The sequence below is a fragment of the Brienomyrus brachyistius genome, chromosome 9 (genome assembly GCF_023856365.1).
Source record: "Brienomyrus brachyistius isolate T26 chromosome 9, BBRACH_0.4, whole genome shotgun sequence".
NCBI lineage: Eukaryota > Metazoa > Chordata > Actinopteri > Osteoglossiformes > Mormyridae > Brienomyrus > Brienomyrus brachyistius.
The window spans coordinates 29,953,624-29,967,254 of record NC_064541.1 but is presented as its reverse complement, the minus strand read 5'-3'; the positions used below and the strand labels follow the sequence as shown (position 1 = coordinate 29,967,254).

Sequence of the window (13,631 nt, the reverse complement as noted above, 5' to 3'; positions counted from 1 at the left end):
GTTTTATAAAAATCTGTGAATGCAATCAAAAACGTGAAAATGCCAAAAGTCTTGTATTTTTAGTTGGTTCCTTATGGTTAAGGTTAGGGCTGGGTGGGGGTTAAGGGTGTCGTGATTGGGATTAGGGTTTTCCCCATAGAAATGAATGGACGGTCCCTATTTAGATAGGTACACCAAGGTGTGTGTGTGTGTTTGTACAAAGGTTGGCCTGCCGCCTCTCACTCTCGCACGCCTGCACGCTGCCCCCCTCCGCTGTGTTCCTCCCCTTGTCCTCCCCCTGCCTGGAGTGGCTTTCCAGACCTGCGGGGACCACCTTGCTGTCCTCGCTCCCATGTAGCTGGGCTCTGAGGCGTCTTGGTGACTGCCACGGCCACCTCTTCATGGGTGTCCCATCCTGGGAAACAACCAAATCATGGTAAATTACAGTAACATCTTGGTAATGGGATTCCTGAGTATGGTGTGGATCTTTGTAGAAAAGTTCTGCTTTCTGCACATCTTCAGGACAGCTTCTTGGAAGATTTATGACATTTCTCAGGATCAGGAGGTGTGGTTGGTTTGCAGCCTGTTGGAGATGTTGTTTCTTGTTTCTGCCTGGCGGTGGTGCTGTTCCACTCTTTCAATGACACATGAGAAGCCAGCACACGTGGAAAATAGACCATGTGGGGGGCTCACGTCAGTGGAATGGCAGATATTTACTATTAGCCTTTGTATGTTTTACTTTTTAATATTTGAAACATATTTGGGTTGCGAATATGAAACACACTTTGAAAGATTTCGTTTAATGCCATCCTTCGATGAGTGGCTTAGAGGTTATGAGTCATAAGCATTTCTTGTGGGAAATGCCGTCTCTCTCCTGTATTCCAAGGTTCTGTGCGGCTCGGTGTTGTTCCCCGAAGTTCCTGTGCGGTTCCTGGTTGTTCCCTTGTGGTTCTCGGCCCTTCACTGTGAGCTTCAGCGGGTCTCTCGGGCTCCCTGATGTCAGAGCAGCTGACCCCATTTCATGGCACTGGTGGACACGATGCTCTGAGAAGCACCCCGTCCGGTCCAGGGCGCGTAGTGACAGGTGCTCCCCCATGCACGGCTGTGAAGGGGAGGGGTCTCTCTGCAGGCGAGTCGCACACCGATCTGTCACCTCGCATCGTTCTGTCACTCGCCTGCTGCCAGCCCCACCATCCCCCACCCGCCACTCCATCCTCCTCGATTGGCGCCATGTCTTCATCATTGCTAATCATCCTCCTTTTTGTTTGCTTGGTGGATTAACAGCTTAGTTAGAACGGAAGAATGTAATTTCTGCATTATTTCCAGCTTGTATAGAGGGATGGGGGGCAGGGGATCATCTCCACTCTTGCTCACACAAGATTATACCGAAATTTAAGTCGCTTGGGGCTGTCCATATATTCTGTTTGGGTCCTGTCTCAGGTGCCATGTAATGTACTGGGAGAGAGACTATTGCAAGTTAAATGAAAGATGTGTTTGCAAAGAATATGGTCATATTTTTGTTAGCCAGACTTGCTGTATTAAGCATCTTAAGTCAGGATCCCTCCTGATCTTTTGGTTTAAACAGATGGGATTGAGAGAACAATTGGGATTGGCTGTGGCTCTAAGGAGGGTTAGAATTGGCTGCAGCTCTAATGAGAATGTTGGGATTGGTTGTGGCTCGAGTGACAGTGTTTGGATTGGCTGCGCTTGGATGAAAGGCAGTTTCCTTGTTGCGGAGCAAAAAAGAGCTAAAGTTTAATGAGGCTGTTATGCTTTAATTCATGTTAAAGAAGATGAACCTGATTATTAGGGTAGGAGAAGAAATTTTGATTGTAGGTTGACATCGTGGCGATATTTTTGGTTTATATGTACATTTAAATTTATTTTTATTTAGCAGACAGCATGCAAGTGAGGTAATTAGCACATTAAAGATATATGGCTGTCAGGAAGCCAGCTAGGCAGTGAAAACCTGGGTACAGGTGTGAGCAGTATTGGAGCAGGAACTACACAGAATGGTGGCCTTATTGGTTGCCCTAAAATGGCCCATGGTGCCCTCACTGCCTTGTATTGTCCATGGTGGCCTCATTATCCAGTATAGCCCTGTGGTAGCCTAATTGCCCTGTACTGTCACATGGTGGCCTCATTGCCCTGTATTGCCTTGTAGTCGTCTAATTGCCCGTTACTGTCACACGGTGACCTCATTGCTCTGTAGTGGCCTAATTGCCCTCTGTTGTCATGCGGTGGCCTCATTGCCCTTTATTGCCCTGTGGTGGCCTAGTTGCCTTGTATTGCCCTGTAATGGCCTAATTGGCTTGTATTGCCCAGTGGTCTTCTCACCCGCTGTACTGTCCTGTGGTGGCCTCATTGCCTTGTATTGCCCCTTGGTGCCTAACTGTCCTGTTTTGCCCCGTGATGGGCTCACTGCCCAGAATTGCCCCCGTGGTGGCCTCACTGCCTACTATTGCCCAGTAGGGGCTTGATTGGCCTGTCTTGCCACACAATGCATGGATTTTTCCAGGCTGCCTTTAACTTCTGGCCCTAACTGGTCTCCAACCCCCCCACCCCGCCCCCCAGGTCTCCTGGCGTCTCCACAGTCAGCACCAGGAAGCCTAGAGAACACCAAACTCAGCGGAGTGCCGGATCAACAGTGGCAGCCGAGAGAACAGCACCGTGGACTTCAGCAAGGTAAACGTCCTCAGCAACACCTGCCTCTGTTCTTCTGGACATTTCTGGAAGGATTCCAGAACACAATTTCAGCGCCCACTCTCACCCTGCGGGATGCAGAACTGGGCCGACCTCAGGGGTCAGTTCCGTAACACGCTTGTGAATTTGCAGTTGCTCCACCAGGTCCTTATACACGCCAGAGGCCTCAAACATACCTCTGAAGGTCATCCAGCCTCTGAAATGGAGCAGAACCCTGCCGTGCTGGTGCAGTGAGGGTTAAAAATCCCTGACAGCCTGCTGGGGGCGACCTCGGGCGTACGACCTTTGGCCATGTTTCCCGTCATCATATTTATTGGATTGTTCCTGTTTTTCTTGCCTCTTGTACAAAATGTTCGGTGATTCCAGTGACATTCAGGTTATATGAAAACTGACTGACTGTGAGGCGCTGTGAGACCCTGTTTCTGTCTGTCTTGCCCCACTCCCACCCCACCCCACCCCCACCCCACCCCACCCCGCCCCGGTCACCCAGGACTGCCATCCCTCCTTTCACTGTAGTTGTGGCTCAAATGGAGGGAGCCCCAGGAAAGCAGCCGTAAGTTTTGTCACTTGGGGCGACTGTGACATCGTGATCGTGATCGTTCTGATTGTGTCTTGTGACTGTGCCCGTGATAGCGCCCTCTGTCTGTGAGCGTGAGCGTGACCGCGAGTTCCGGTGCGGCTTCATTTAGCCTGGGACGTGACTCTGTACCTCTGGTGATGGAATGGTAGTGCGGGAGACTGTACTGTGCTGCATTCCGAGGCAGCAACTGCAAATCAAATGAATGCGGTTGACCTGAGGTCAGCTTTTCACTCCGTGAAGTGCCCCAGGCAGGCAGAGACTCTTAATTTCATCCCCTGGGGTGTTTTTGCGCCCTTATTGGCGTGTGAGCTGTCCAGTGGCACGCCCTTGCGTGTCCGCGTGGAGTGTGTTTGTCGAGCTGCCATGTTTGGAATGTTATCGTGCTTCGCCTTTGATGTCCTCGCACGTGCTCACCGCAGAGCCCCCACCCTCCTCGTGGCTCCCGAACTGAAGGACAGGAGGCCAGTACATATCCACCGCTCCCCCCCCCCCCCCCCCATCTCCGTTTGAATCTCTGACCTCCAGGCTGTTCACCCAGGTGGACATGAACTTCATGAGGAAGATCCCGCCAGGAGCCGAGGCCTCCAACGTGCTGGTGGGCGAGGTAGACTTCCTGGAGAGACCCATCATCGCCTTCATCCGCCTGGCCCCCGCCATTCTCCTCACGGGCCTGACGGAGGTGCCCGTGCCCACCAGGTGCTGCCCCGCCTCTGCCCCGACCTTGGGTCACGATAAAACCCATCTCCGTCTAATGTCTGATGCCCTCATTCAGAGAGGCAAAGAAACAGAAAGTGGTTCCGTGTTCCAGGGCACTAGTTACATAATCGACTTGGACCAGGGGCAGCTGGCACCTGTGTTGTTGTGTTCTAAGGAGCCGGGAATGTGGCAGAACTGCTTTCCGTAGGGCGGCTGGGGCCTTCAGACGCTTAGCCCTGACACCAGCGTACTCCGTCCTACAGGTTCCTCTTCCTGCTTCTCGGGCCATTTGGCAAAGGGTCTCAGTACCCACCGAAATCGGGAGGTCTATCGCCACGCTGATGACAGATGAGGTGCGTCACACAGCAGGAATGTCTTAATCTGAAACATCGTGTGTCACTAAGCAATTCTTAGAAAGGCCCGACGTTCTCAAAAAGGCTCGTCCTGCATGACTCGTAGTTCTTTATGTTTGAGATTATGATGTGCAGAAGTGTGTTGTGATGTGTGCTTTCGATAAACCCTGCCTTAGATTTTCCACGACGTGGCGTACAAGGCCAAAGACCGGAATGACCTCCTGTCCGGCATCGACGAGTTCCTAGACCAGGTAACCGTGTTACCGCCCGGGGAATGGGACCCCAAGATACGGATCGAGCCCCCGAAGAACGTCCCGTCTCAGGTACACGGCCATCTTGTTTTTCAGCCCCTTTGTGGGGGGGGGGGGGGGGGGGGGGGGGTTTCCATTGATGTTGATGACAGCCCTACAACATCGACACATCGGTCACTGGCCACTTCAGAGGAGGGAGGACATGAATGTGGTTGGGTGCCTGTGCTTTGGGGTGAACAGAGTGTGCGTCACCATTTTATTCACCATTTGGCCTCCCCCCCCCCCCCCCCCCCCCCCCCCCCCGATGGCAGGGGCGTTAATGAAGGGTGGGTACCTTAGCTGTCATCTGCTTCTTGGAAGGAAATGGAGGCAGTAGAATGTTGGAATCTACTAAATTTGTGCAAGAATGAAGGTGCAGGACATAGAAGGGGCTGGTGTGAGATTAGTCTGCACTGCAGTGTTTGCTATCTACGCTCAACTTCCAGCATTAACAACTATGGGAGTACAAAGTGTTTAAAGTCTGCGTAGGGGTGGGGTGGGGGGGGGGTGTCATGGTGTATCTAAGTGGGCTTTAGTGCTTGTCAGAGGGTCTGTGTTTTGGGGGCCTAGCAGTGCCTGAGCTGCACTGAGTGCTAATAAGACACCCAAACTCTTGCGCCCCCCCATCAGGAGAAGAGAAGGATGCCCCCCCTGCCGAACGGCTTGGTGGGGGCCTCGGAGTCAGAGAAGGAGGTGGAGCATCATACAGGGCCGAGCTCCAGCGGACAGACGGTGAGGCTGGATGAGCGGCGGTATAGCGCGGTCGCTGCGGTTACCGTGGGTAACCATGGCAACCGCGGTCCATTCACACAGGGAGCCAGCAGTGGGTGTCATGCCAAGCAGCCCAGCGCAGTCAGCGTGTGTCAAACGTAGAGACGTACATGGAAGAGCAAGGGGACGTTTAACGTCTAAGGAACAAGGGGGTCTTTCAGCTGAAGGCGCCCTGCAGCCTGGCAAACGCCGTGGAGAAATTACCACCTGGCGCTACAGCCTCATTCCCACTAAGTACCTTTTTATGAGGCTAAAATTAGGCACTCACTGTGACCAAAGCAGCGGCCTAATGAAAGCAGCATTAGGGAAGGCGGGGGGGCGGCAGACTTAGAGACAGAAAATAACCGATAATACAGCAAATCCCGAATAGCCGAGAGGGCCGAGCTGAGGACCGGAACAGCTTTGATGTGGGGCTTACCTCCTGGTGCCCCAGGTGCCTGCTGATAGGACTGGGCGGCGGCGGGACCCCCCCGGTAAGAACGGATGTACACGTAGCCCAGAGAATGAAAGCACGACAGCGGTCAGTGTGGATCACAGTGGTCAGTGCGGTCAAACTGGTTGATGGCGGTTGGTGTGGTCAGCGTGTTTTGCCTGGGTGCCCGTGATCGGTGCCTTCGGCTTGGATGACGGAGGCCCCTCCCTGCACAGGGTCTTCGGCGGCCTGGTGAGGGACGTGAAGCGGAAGGCCCCCGTCTTCTGGAGCGACCTGCGCGATGCGCTGAGCCTCCAGTGCTTGCCTCCATCCTCTTCCTCTACTGCGCCTGCATGTCGCCCGTCATCACTTTCGGCGGCCTGCTGGGCGAGGCGACCAAGGGCAACATCGTGAGTACAGACACCGGCAGTGCCAAGCCAGACACATAGCGTGGTCCCTAAGAAATCGTCGCTTTTCTATGGATTGATGGCTCTGCTAGACCCGTTACCCTGCTTAAAACACACTCTAAAACACCCCCCCCCCCCATTTACAGAGTGCCATCGAGTCCCTGTTTGGGGCCTCTCTGACAGGTGTTGCCTACTCCCTGTTCGCGGGACAGCCTCTCACTATCCTGGGCAGCACTGGGCCCGTCCTGGTCTTTGAGAAGATCCTCTTCAAGTTCTGCAAGTAAGAGTCGGTCTGCCTCCCAGAATGGGCCTGTTTGCCCCAGCCTGTGTTTGCAGGTGTGTCTGATAATGCGGAAGGGAAGCACCTCATCTGCGTCTGGACCCCAGCTCCCCGAAACAACTCCTGAACAGTCTGCTCAGGCGCCAACCGTCCGGTTTGTTTCAACACAGCACCCTCTCCTGGCCACTTTGTGTAACAGCCGCAGCTCCTCATGAATTCTGCGAAGGAGGCGCACAGACCGGGCACGCTGACCAGAACAGGGTGGTGCCCCAGATCGCTGCGTTAACTTGCAGATTGTTAGTAGATTGTCAGTAGGGTTAGAGTTAGGAGTGGGGAGGTTTGCAGGGTTTCACGCGTTAAAGCGGCATGGAGTTGTTTCTGCCGGAGGGAGGAGGAGGTGATTGACAGGAGTGTTTGGGTTCCACTCTGTCCTGTTTGGCGCTGTGTGTGTGACTGAGCTTCTGCACTGAGACTGTGATCCAGACGACCAGGTCGCTGGTCCCAGTCATTCTGATGAAGACGTTGTTGCATCAACTGGCATCTCTCTCTGCGTCTGTCTCTCTCTCTCTCGTGCCCTCACCTCCATTCCCTGCCTCATCCCCCTCTACTCCCTCTCCGCACAGGGACTACGGCCTCTCCTACCTGCCCTTACGTACCAGCATAGGCCTGTGGACGGCCTTCCTGTGCCTGCTGTTGGTTGCCACGGACGCCAGCTCGCTGGTCTGCTACATCACCCCGCTTCACAGAGGAGGCCTTCGCCTCTCTCATCTGCATCATCTTCATCTACGAGGCGCTGGAGAAGCTCTTCCAACTGGGTGAGGTCTACCCCATCAACATGCACAGCCACCTGGACAACCTGACCTTCTACACGTGAGTCGCTACGGCAACACGCCCATCCAGAGGAAGCTGGACTGTGTGGTATAATTAACCCGCACACACGTATACACACACACCTTCTCCCCCCCCCCTTGGCTCACCCCCAGGTGTACGTGTTCTCCACCTGTCAACGGCACTCCTGAGGCCGTGCGGCGCTGGAATCAGTCTGGCTTCACAGCAGAGTCTGTTCCCTGGAGCGATCTGGATGTGACCGTGAGTGACTGTCAGCAAGAGTGTGTGTGTGTGTGTGTGTGTGTGTGTGTGTGTGTGTTTGTGGGGTTCCTGACAGCTGTGACCATCTACGCATCACCCTGATTAACTTTTCCTAATTGTGTCACCATGACTCACGTTCAGCTTTAACCTGTGCATAAAGCATCGAGTTAATAGCACCCCCCTGGTGGAGAAGAGAATTCCGGCACACTGCTGCAAACGCGGAGGCCGACCTGAACACGTGGCTACTCAAAGCTGAACGTTTAATAGCGAACCAGGAGCCTTGCCATCGAACAGTAAGCAGCTGGCAGAATGAAATGAACAGAGTTTAGAACAAACCTGTTCTGTGTGGAGCAGTAGTGGCTTATCTGGGGCCTGTGCTATGCCATCATGAACATTTATCAGTGGGGGTGGCCAGGTGAAAAAAGCTTTTAACCAGAATGATAAGTGCAGGTTTCTTAAATCACAGTCTGGGTCAGATCAGTAACAGCCTGTATTTCTGCCTGCCTCCCATTATCTGAGACACTGAGCGAGAAAGGGCTCTGACAATAGGCTCTTTGTCTCGCCTGCTTTTGTTTGGAGGCTTGTGGTGGAGTCTGGGTGCGTGACAGATTACATTTAGCAGAGTCAATCCTGCCCATCAGCCGCCCGGACCTGATGCTGTACGTCAATCCACTCTTTCAGTGCGCAGTGGAGCAGTGATCTGTTTCAGTGCGCAGTGGAGCAACAGACGTTGGCGGGTGTCCCTGGTGACTTTGAACCAGTGAGGCCGTACTGGGGCCGAGGGGTGGAGCTGTCCAGCAGTTATTTTGGCAAAGCATCACAGCTCAATGGTTGTCAGATAGCCAAGTGTTACAAGATTAGTCTTGAAAGAATTTGGCTAATTAAATATAACCAGACAGAAGCGGCTCACACCTCTGGGAGGTGGGTTTGAGTCCCCGCCTTAGTCTCCAGGGAGTTTGCATGTTCTCCCCATGTCGTCGTGGGGTTTCCTCCAGGATCCCCAGTTTTCCCCCACAGTCCAAAAACAGGCTGAGGTTAATTGGAGTTACCAAATTCCTTGTGGATGTGAATGTTTGTGTGAATGTTGTGTGAATGTTGTGTGGGTGCCCTGCGAGGGGTTGGCACCCCGTCCTGGGTTGTGTTGGCTCTTTTAGCTCCCAGGATGGGCTCTGGACCCCGTGTGAACCTGAGCAGGACAAGCGGTTACAGAAAATGGATGGAGGGATGGATGTATGCATGGATATGACCAAGCATGTTTGTCTCTTTCTCCCTCATTTCCTCCACACTTTCTTCCTTCTCTTAACTCCCCCCCACAGACATGTAAGGAGTTTGACGGCGTGTTTGTCGGCCTGGCCTGCGGACAGCATGGACCCTACATCCCAGATGTGCTCTTCTGGTCTGTCATCCTCTTCTTTACCACGTTCTTCCTCTCCACCTTCCTCAAGCAGTTCAAGACCAAGCGCTACTTCCCCACGAGGGTGAGACCGGCATCTCGTGCACCCATTCACGCTCACCTTTTTGCACTAAAGTGCATGCCTTTTTAGTGACTACATAAGCACTGTGTATGTGAACAGTATTGCTGACTCGACCGACATCACATGACCGGTCATGTGACCCACAGGTTCGCTCCACCATCAGTGACTTTGCGGTGTTCATCACCATCATGATAATGGTCCTGATTGACTACCTTGTGGGCATCCCCTCTCCGAAGCTGCGTGTCCCCGATCGCTTTGAGGTAGGCTGGGGGGCTTGCAGTCTAGACCAAATAAGCATGAATGTGCATAGGTTAGTCAGGCTTGTGTTTTGGTCAATTGAGATCAACTATCCCTGCAGCCCACCTCCAGCAATCGGGGCTGGCTCATCTCCCCGCTGGGGGACAACCCGTGGTGGACGCTGCTGGCGGCTTCCATCCCGGCCCTGCTCTGCACCATCCTCATCTTCATGGACCAGCAGATCACGGCAGTCATCATCAACCGGAAGGAGCATCGACTCAAGGTTGGGAGTCCATTGCGGTCTGGCCTCTCAGGGTCCGCCCTTGTTGACCCCACTGTGGTGATTTGCTTTGATGGGCCGCCAAGGATCGCAGACATCAGATTCTCCTCATCCCCGTTCGCCCCCAAACAGAAGGGCTGCGGGTATCACCTGGACCTGCTGGTGGTGGCGGTGATGCTGGGCGTGTGCTCCATCATGGGCCTGCCCTGGTTCGTGGCCGCCACCGTGCTCTCCATCTCGCACGTCAACAGCCTGAAGCTGGAGTCGGGCTGCTCGGCCCCCGGGGAGCAGCCCAAGTTCCTGGGCATCCGCGAGCAGAGGTTCACCGGCTTCATGATCTTCTTTCTCATGGGCCTGTCAGTCTTCATGACCTCTGTGCTCAAGGTGAGGGCTCTGCCCATTGGCCGAGGGGCCTTGACTAGAGCTCAGCCAATTGAAAGCCAATCAAGTGAGGTGTCTCAGTTCGTAGGCGCAGTGATGTACTTCAGTACCAGTCTGTTGAGGGGCAAGTTAAGGAATCGGGAAAAGTTCATGACAATCTCTCTTTCCCTTCTTATTTACAGTTTATTCCTATGCCTGTTCTCTATGGGGTCTTTCTGTATATGGGTGTGTCATCGCTGAAAGGTATCCAGGTAAGGAATGACCAAAAGCAGTCAACTGTTTGATGGGTGATGAATGTGTGGACACACACACACACACACACACACACACACTCAGCCACACATAGGTAGCACATTAACGCACGCAGACACAAATAGACATACACATCACACACACACAGAGGAACACACTGGGGCACACATACAAACACACACACAGACCCACACACGTACACATTGACACACACGTACACACAGACCTGTACTCATATCTTTGTGGGGACCGTCCATTCATTTCTAAAGGCAAAACCCTAATCCCAACAATGACAACCTTAACCCCACCCAAACCTAACCTTAACCATAAGTAACGAAACTAAATACAAGTCCTTTTGCATTTATATATATATTTTTTATTGCAGTCTCAGATTTTTATTAAATTGAATTTCCTGTTGTCGGGACCGAAAAAAAATGGTCTGCCAACGTCAAAATAGGTTTTTTTGTCACATTGTGGGGACATTTGGTCCCTAAAATGTAATGTATACCTGGAGCACATTGACACACACAAACACACGTTTACACATTAACACAGACACACTCGGTGTCCATCCTGCTGCTGTTAAAGTCATCGAATTGCCGTTTGGAAGTTCCAGCTGATGCCTTTCGCCTGGGATTGCACCCGGTGGCTGTGGATTTTGTCCTGAGGACAGTCCCTGATTACGGACGGCTGTATTTCCTATGCCGTCAGAACATGCTCACGGCTGGGTTATGGTTACATTTTATAAACTTTGAGAATTTCAGATTTTCACGGGTTGGATGATAGAAACATTTCATAAAACACGATATCTTCTGTTTGCTGATACATGCCTGTTAGACTGTCCTGCTTATCTCATCCTCTCATGGTGAATCCCAATTCCTCAGTTGTTCGACCGGATCAAACTGTTCGGCATGCCAGCCAAGCACCAGCCCGACCTGATCTACCTACGCTACGTGCCGCTGTGGAAGGTGCACCTCTTCACCATCGTCCAGCTCACGTGCCTCATTCTGCTCTGGGTCATCAAGGTGTCTTCGGCCGCCGTGGTCTTCCCCATGATGGTGCGTGCCGTCTGGCCACCTGAACACCTCCGGACCCTCGCGTTCCCGCAGGGTTTGCCGGGTGCCGGCCGCTCCCGCGACTCACGCCAGACCCCTCTGCTCTCCAGGTGCTTGCGCTGGTGTTTGTTCGGAAGCTCTTGGACTTTACCTGCTTCAGCAAGCGGGACCTCAGCTGGCTGGACGACCTCATGCCCGAAAACAAGAAGAAGAAGGAGGATGACAAGAAGAAGAAGGAGGAGGAAGATGAGGAGGAAGATGAGGAGGTACAGTCGCCCTTCACGATCGCCGTGTTTTTAGACAAGAGCACACAGATGAGAATGATATTTGCACATAAGAATGAGTAGCATTTTCATGCTGATGTCGCCGTGGTAACAGGAGTCGGAGCGCATGCTGGAAACAGACGAGAGCGAGTCAGCCAAGATCCGCTTCGGGGAGCAGGATGTCCTTAAGCTCCCAGCCAAGTCTCTCAAAGACAGGTGAGGGAGGTCGCTGGCGCCCCCTGTTGTTCGCTCTCTTTCATTTCATTTTGTTCCTGCACTGTTTCTTCAGCGTCAGGACTCCTGCCTCTCACCGTGCTTGTCGTCAGCCATAACAATCCCAGCCACGGGTCGGCTTAACGCCATTAAGGCGCCGTGACGGGGAGTCTCGCATGACGCTAGGTGGCGCTCTTGAGCGCGCCGGACAGCTGCAGGAGTGGCGTGGTGGTTTGGCGGCCCCTTGAACCCCTGTCGTGTTTCTCGGCACAGATCGGAGCCCGTAGTATCCGACACGTCTTCCCAGGACGAGGCCACCGCAGGGGTTGGTGTTATGCTTTGCCCTCAGCCTGCGCCTTTCACACTTCTACACCTTGTGGGATTTTTTTTGCGTCTTTTCTTAATAATTAACTTTTGATGGTTTTTAACTTTACCATCAGAACGCTTGCATGGGGCGGAGAATAGCATTACTATTAAGAAGGCCCCGTCCTGTCTGTGTCTGTGTATGTGAGTGACTGTGCGTGTCTGTGCATGTGAGTGCCTGTGCGTGTCTGTGGGTGTGCTTGTCTGTGCATGTGAGTGACTGTGAGTGACTGTGAGTGCCTGTGCGTGTCTGTGGGTGTGCGTGTCTGTGCGTGTCTGTGCATGTGAGTGCTTGCGTGAGCTTGTCTGGCTGTTTGTGTGTGTGCGTCTGTGCATGTGAGTGCCTGTGCACGTGCGTCTCTGGCTGTGTCTGTGCCTGTGCACGTGCGTCTCTGGCTGTGTCTGTGCCTGTGCACGTGCGTCTCTGGCTGTGTCAGTGTCTGTGCACGTGCGTTGCTGGCTATGTCGGTGCCTGTGCACGTGCCCGTGCGTGTGCGTGCCTGACTGTTTGTGCGCGTACATTCCTGCCCTGGTGGTTATCAGTTTGGGGCTGGATGCTGACCCCATTCAGCTTCTTTCAGAGCTTCAGTAATACAGCTGAACACCCCAAGCACCCTCCCCCCCATTAATTAAATAATTGGCTTATGAGGTCACAGGAAACTAGATGCAAATAACGTGGCACTAATGTTATAGCAGGTGTCCCTGTGGCTTAGTGTCTCTGTCTTTCTTACATGTTCTTTTACAGTGCTGGAGATATTTGCCAGTTTGGTTTTGCCAGTTTTGCGTGTCACTGGAGAACTTCATTGCATTTGCAGTACCTGGAGAATATTGCATGTCATCTTGAAGGCAATGTTTCTTCTAGCATTTTGATGTTGTGGGTTTGAGCTGGGTTCGCGTGCTTACTGGGGAGACTGGTCCCAGTGTGCTCCCGCTCGCATGCCTGGCTGAAGGTGGTCTGGTCTGTCTCCCACTCAGCTCTGATCCTTCCATCGTAAACATTTCTGACGAAATGGCCAAAAGCGGCGTGTGGAGAGCTGTTTCCTTGTCTACTGACAGTGCCAAAGGTCTGAAGCCTAGTGCAAGGTAGTTATATCTCTGTTTTTACTCACTGTCCTTTCCATAAACAAACCCACACACAGTTACTGGCCCCACCCATTTCACATAGCCCCACCCACTTCATTTGGCCCCACCCATTTCACATAGCCCCACCCACTTCTGGCTTCGGCTGAACACATTTGATTGGAATGTAAGTATGAGGTGACAAACGGGCAGTACCTTTAGCCTATCCAAGACAGACCCATGCACTCCTATCCTGAAGCTGACGAAGAGGTTGTGGATGGGGAAGAGGTGGGGCTTTTACTAAGGATCTTTCTTATTGGTTAGCAAAAAGGAAAACTTTAGCGGTCATGGAGTTCAGTATAGCTAAGCAGTGACTTTATGTGACAGCTGAGCTACATCAGGTCCCTGCTCAGCTCTGCATGGCTGCCATGCACAGGACCAGCATCTCCATCACCATGCAGCGCCGCCCGGTGGTAGAACCATTTAATACGGT

General features: G+C 52.9%; 1 protein-coding gene across 1 annotated transcript in view; it reads left to right on the top strand.

The window, feature by feature from the left end:
- slc4a7 (solute carrier family 4 member 7) overlaps positions 1-13,631 on the top strand; it is a 39,140-nt gene that overhangs the window by 24,354 nt on the left and 1,155 nt on the right. Inside the window, 21 exon segments of the mRNA XM_049025466.1 lie at positions 2,628-2,664; positions 3,801-3,958; positions 4,222-4,267; positions 4,270-4,311; positions 4,488-4,634; positions 5,232-5,338; positions 6,021-6,103; positions 6,106-6,194; positions 6,338-6,471; positions 7,095-7,206; positions 7,208-7,341; positions 7,455-7,560; positions 8,877-9,038; positions 9,182-9,295; positions 9,394-9,555; positions 9,685-9,936; positions 10,116-10,184; positions 11,070-11,243; positions 11,351-11,506; positions 11,619-11,719; positions 13,055-13,162. Of these exon segments, the coding sequence (XP_048881423.1) occupies positions 2,628-2,664; positions 3,801-3,958; positions 4,222-4,267; positions 4,270-4,311; positions 4,488-4,634; positions 5,232-5,338; positions 6,021-6,103; positions 6,106-6,194; positions 6,338-6,471; positions 7,095-7,206; positions 7,208-7,341; positions 7,455-7,560; positions 8,877-9,038; positions 9,182-9,295; positions 9,394-9,555; positions 9,685-9,936; positions 10,116-10,184; positions 11,070-11,243; positions 11,351-11,506; positions 11,619-11,719; positions 13,055-13,162 (2,493 nt within the window).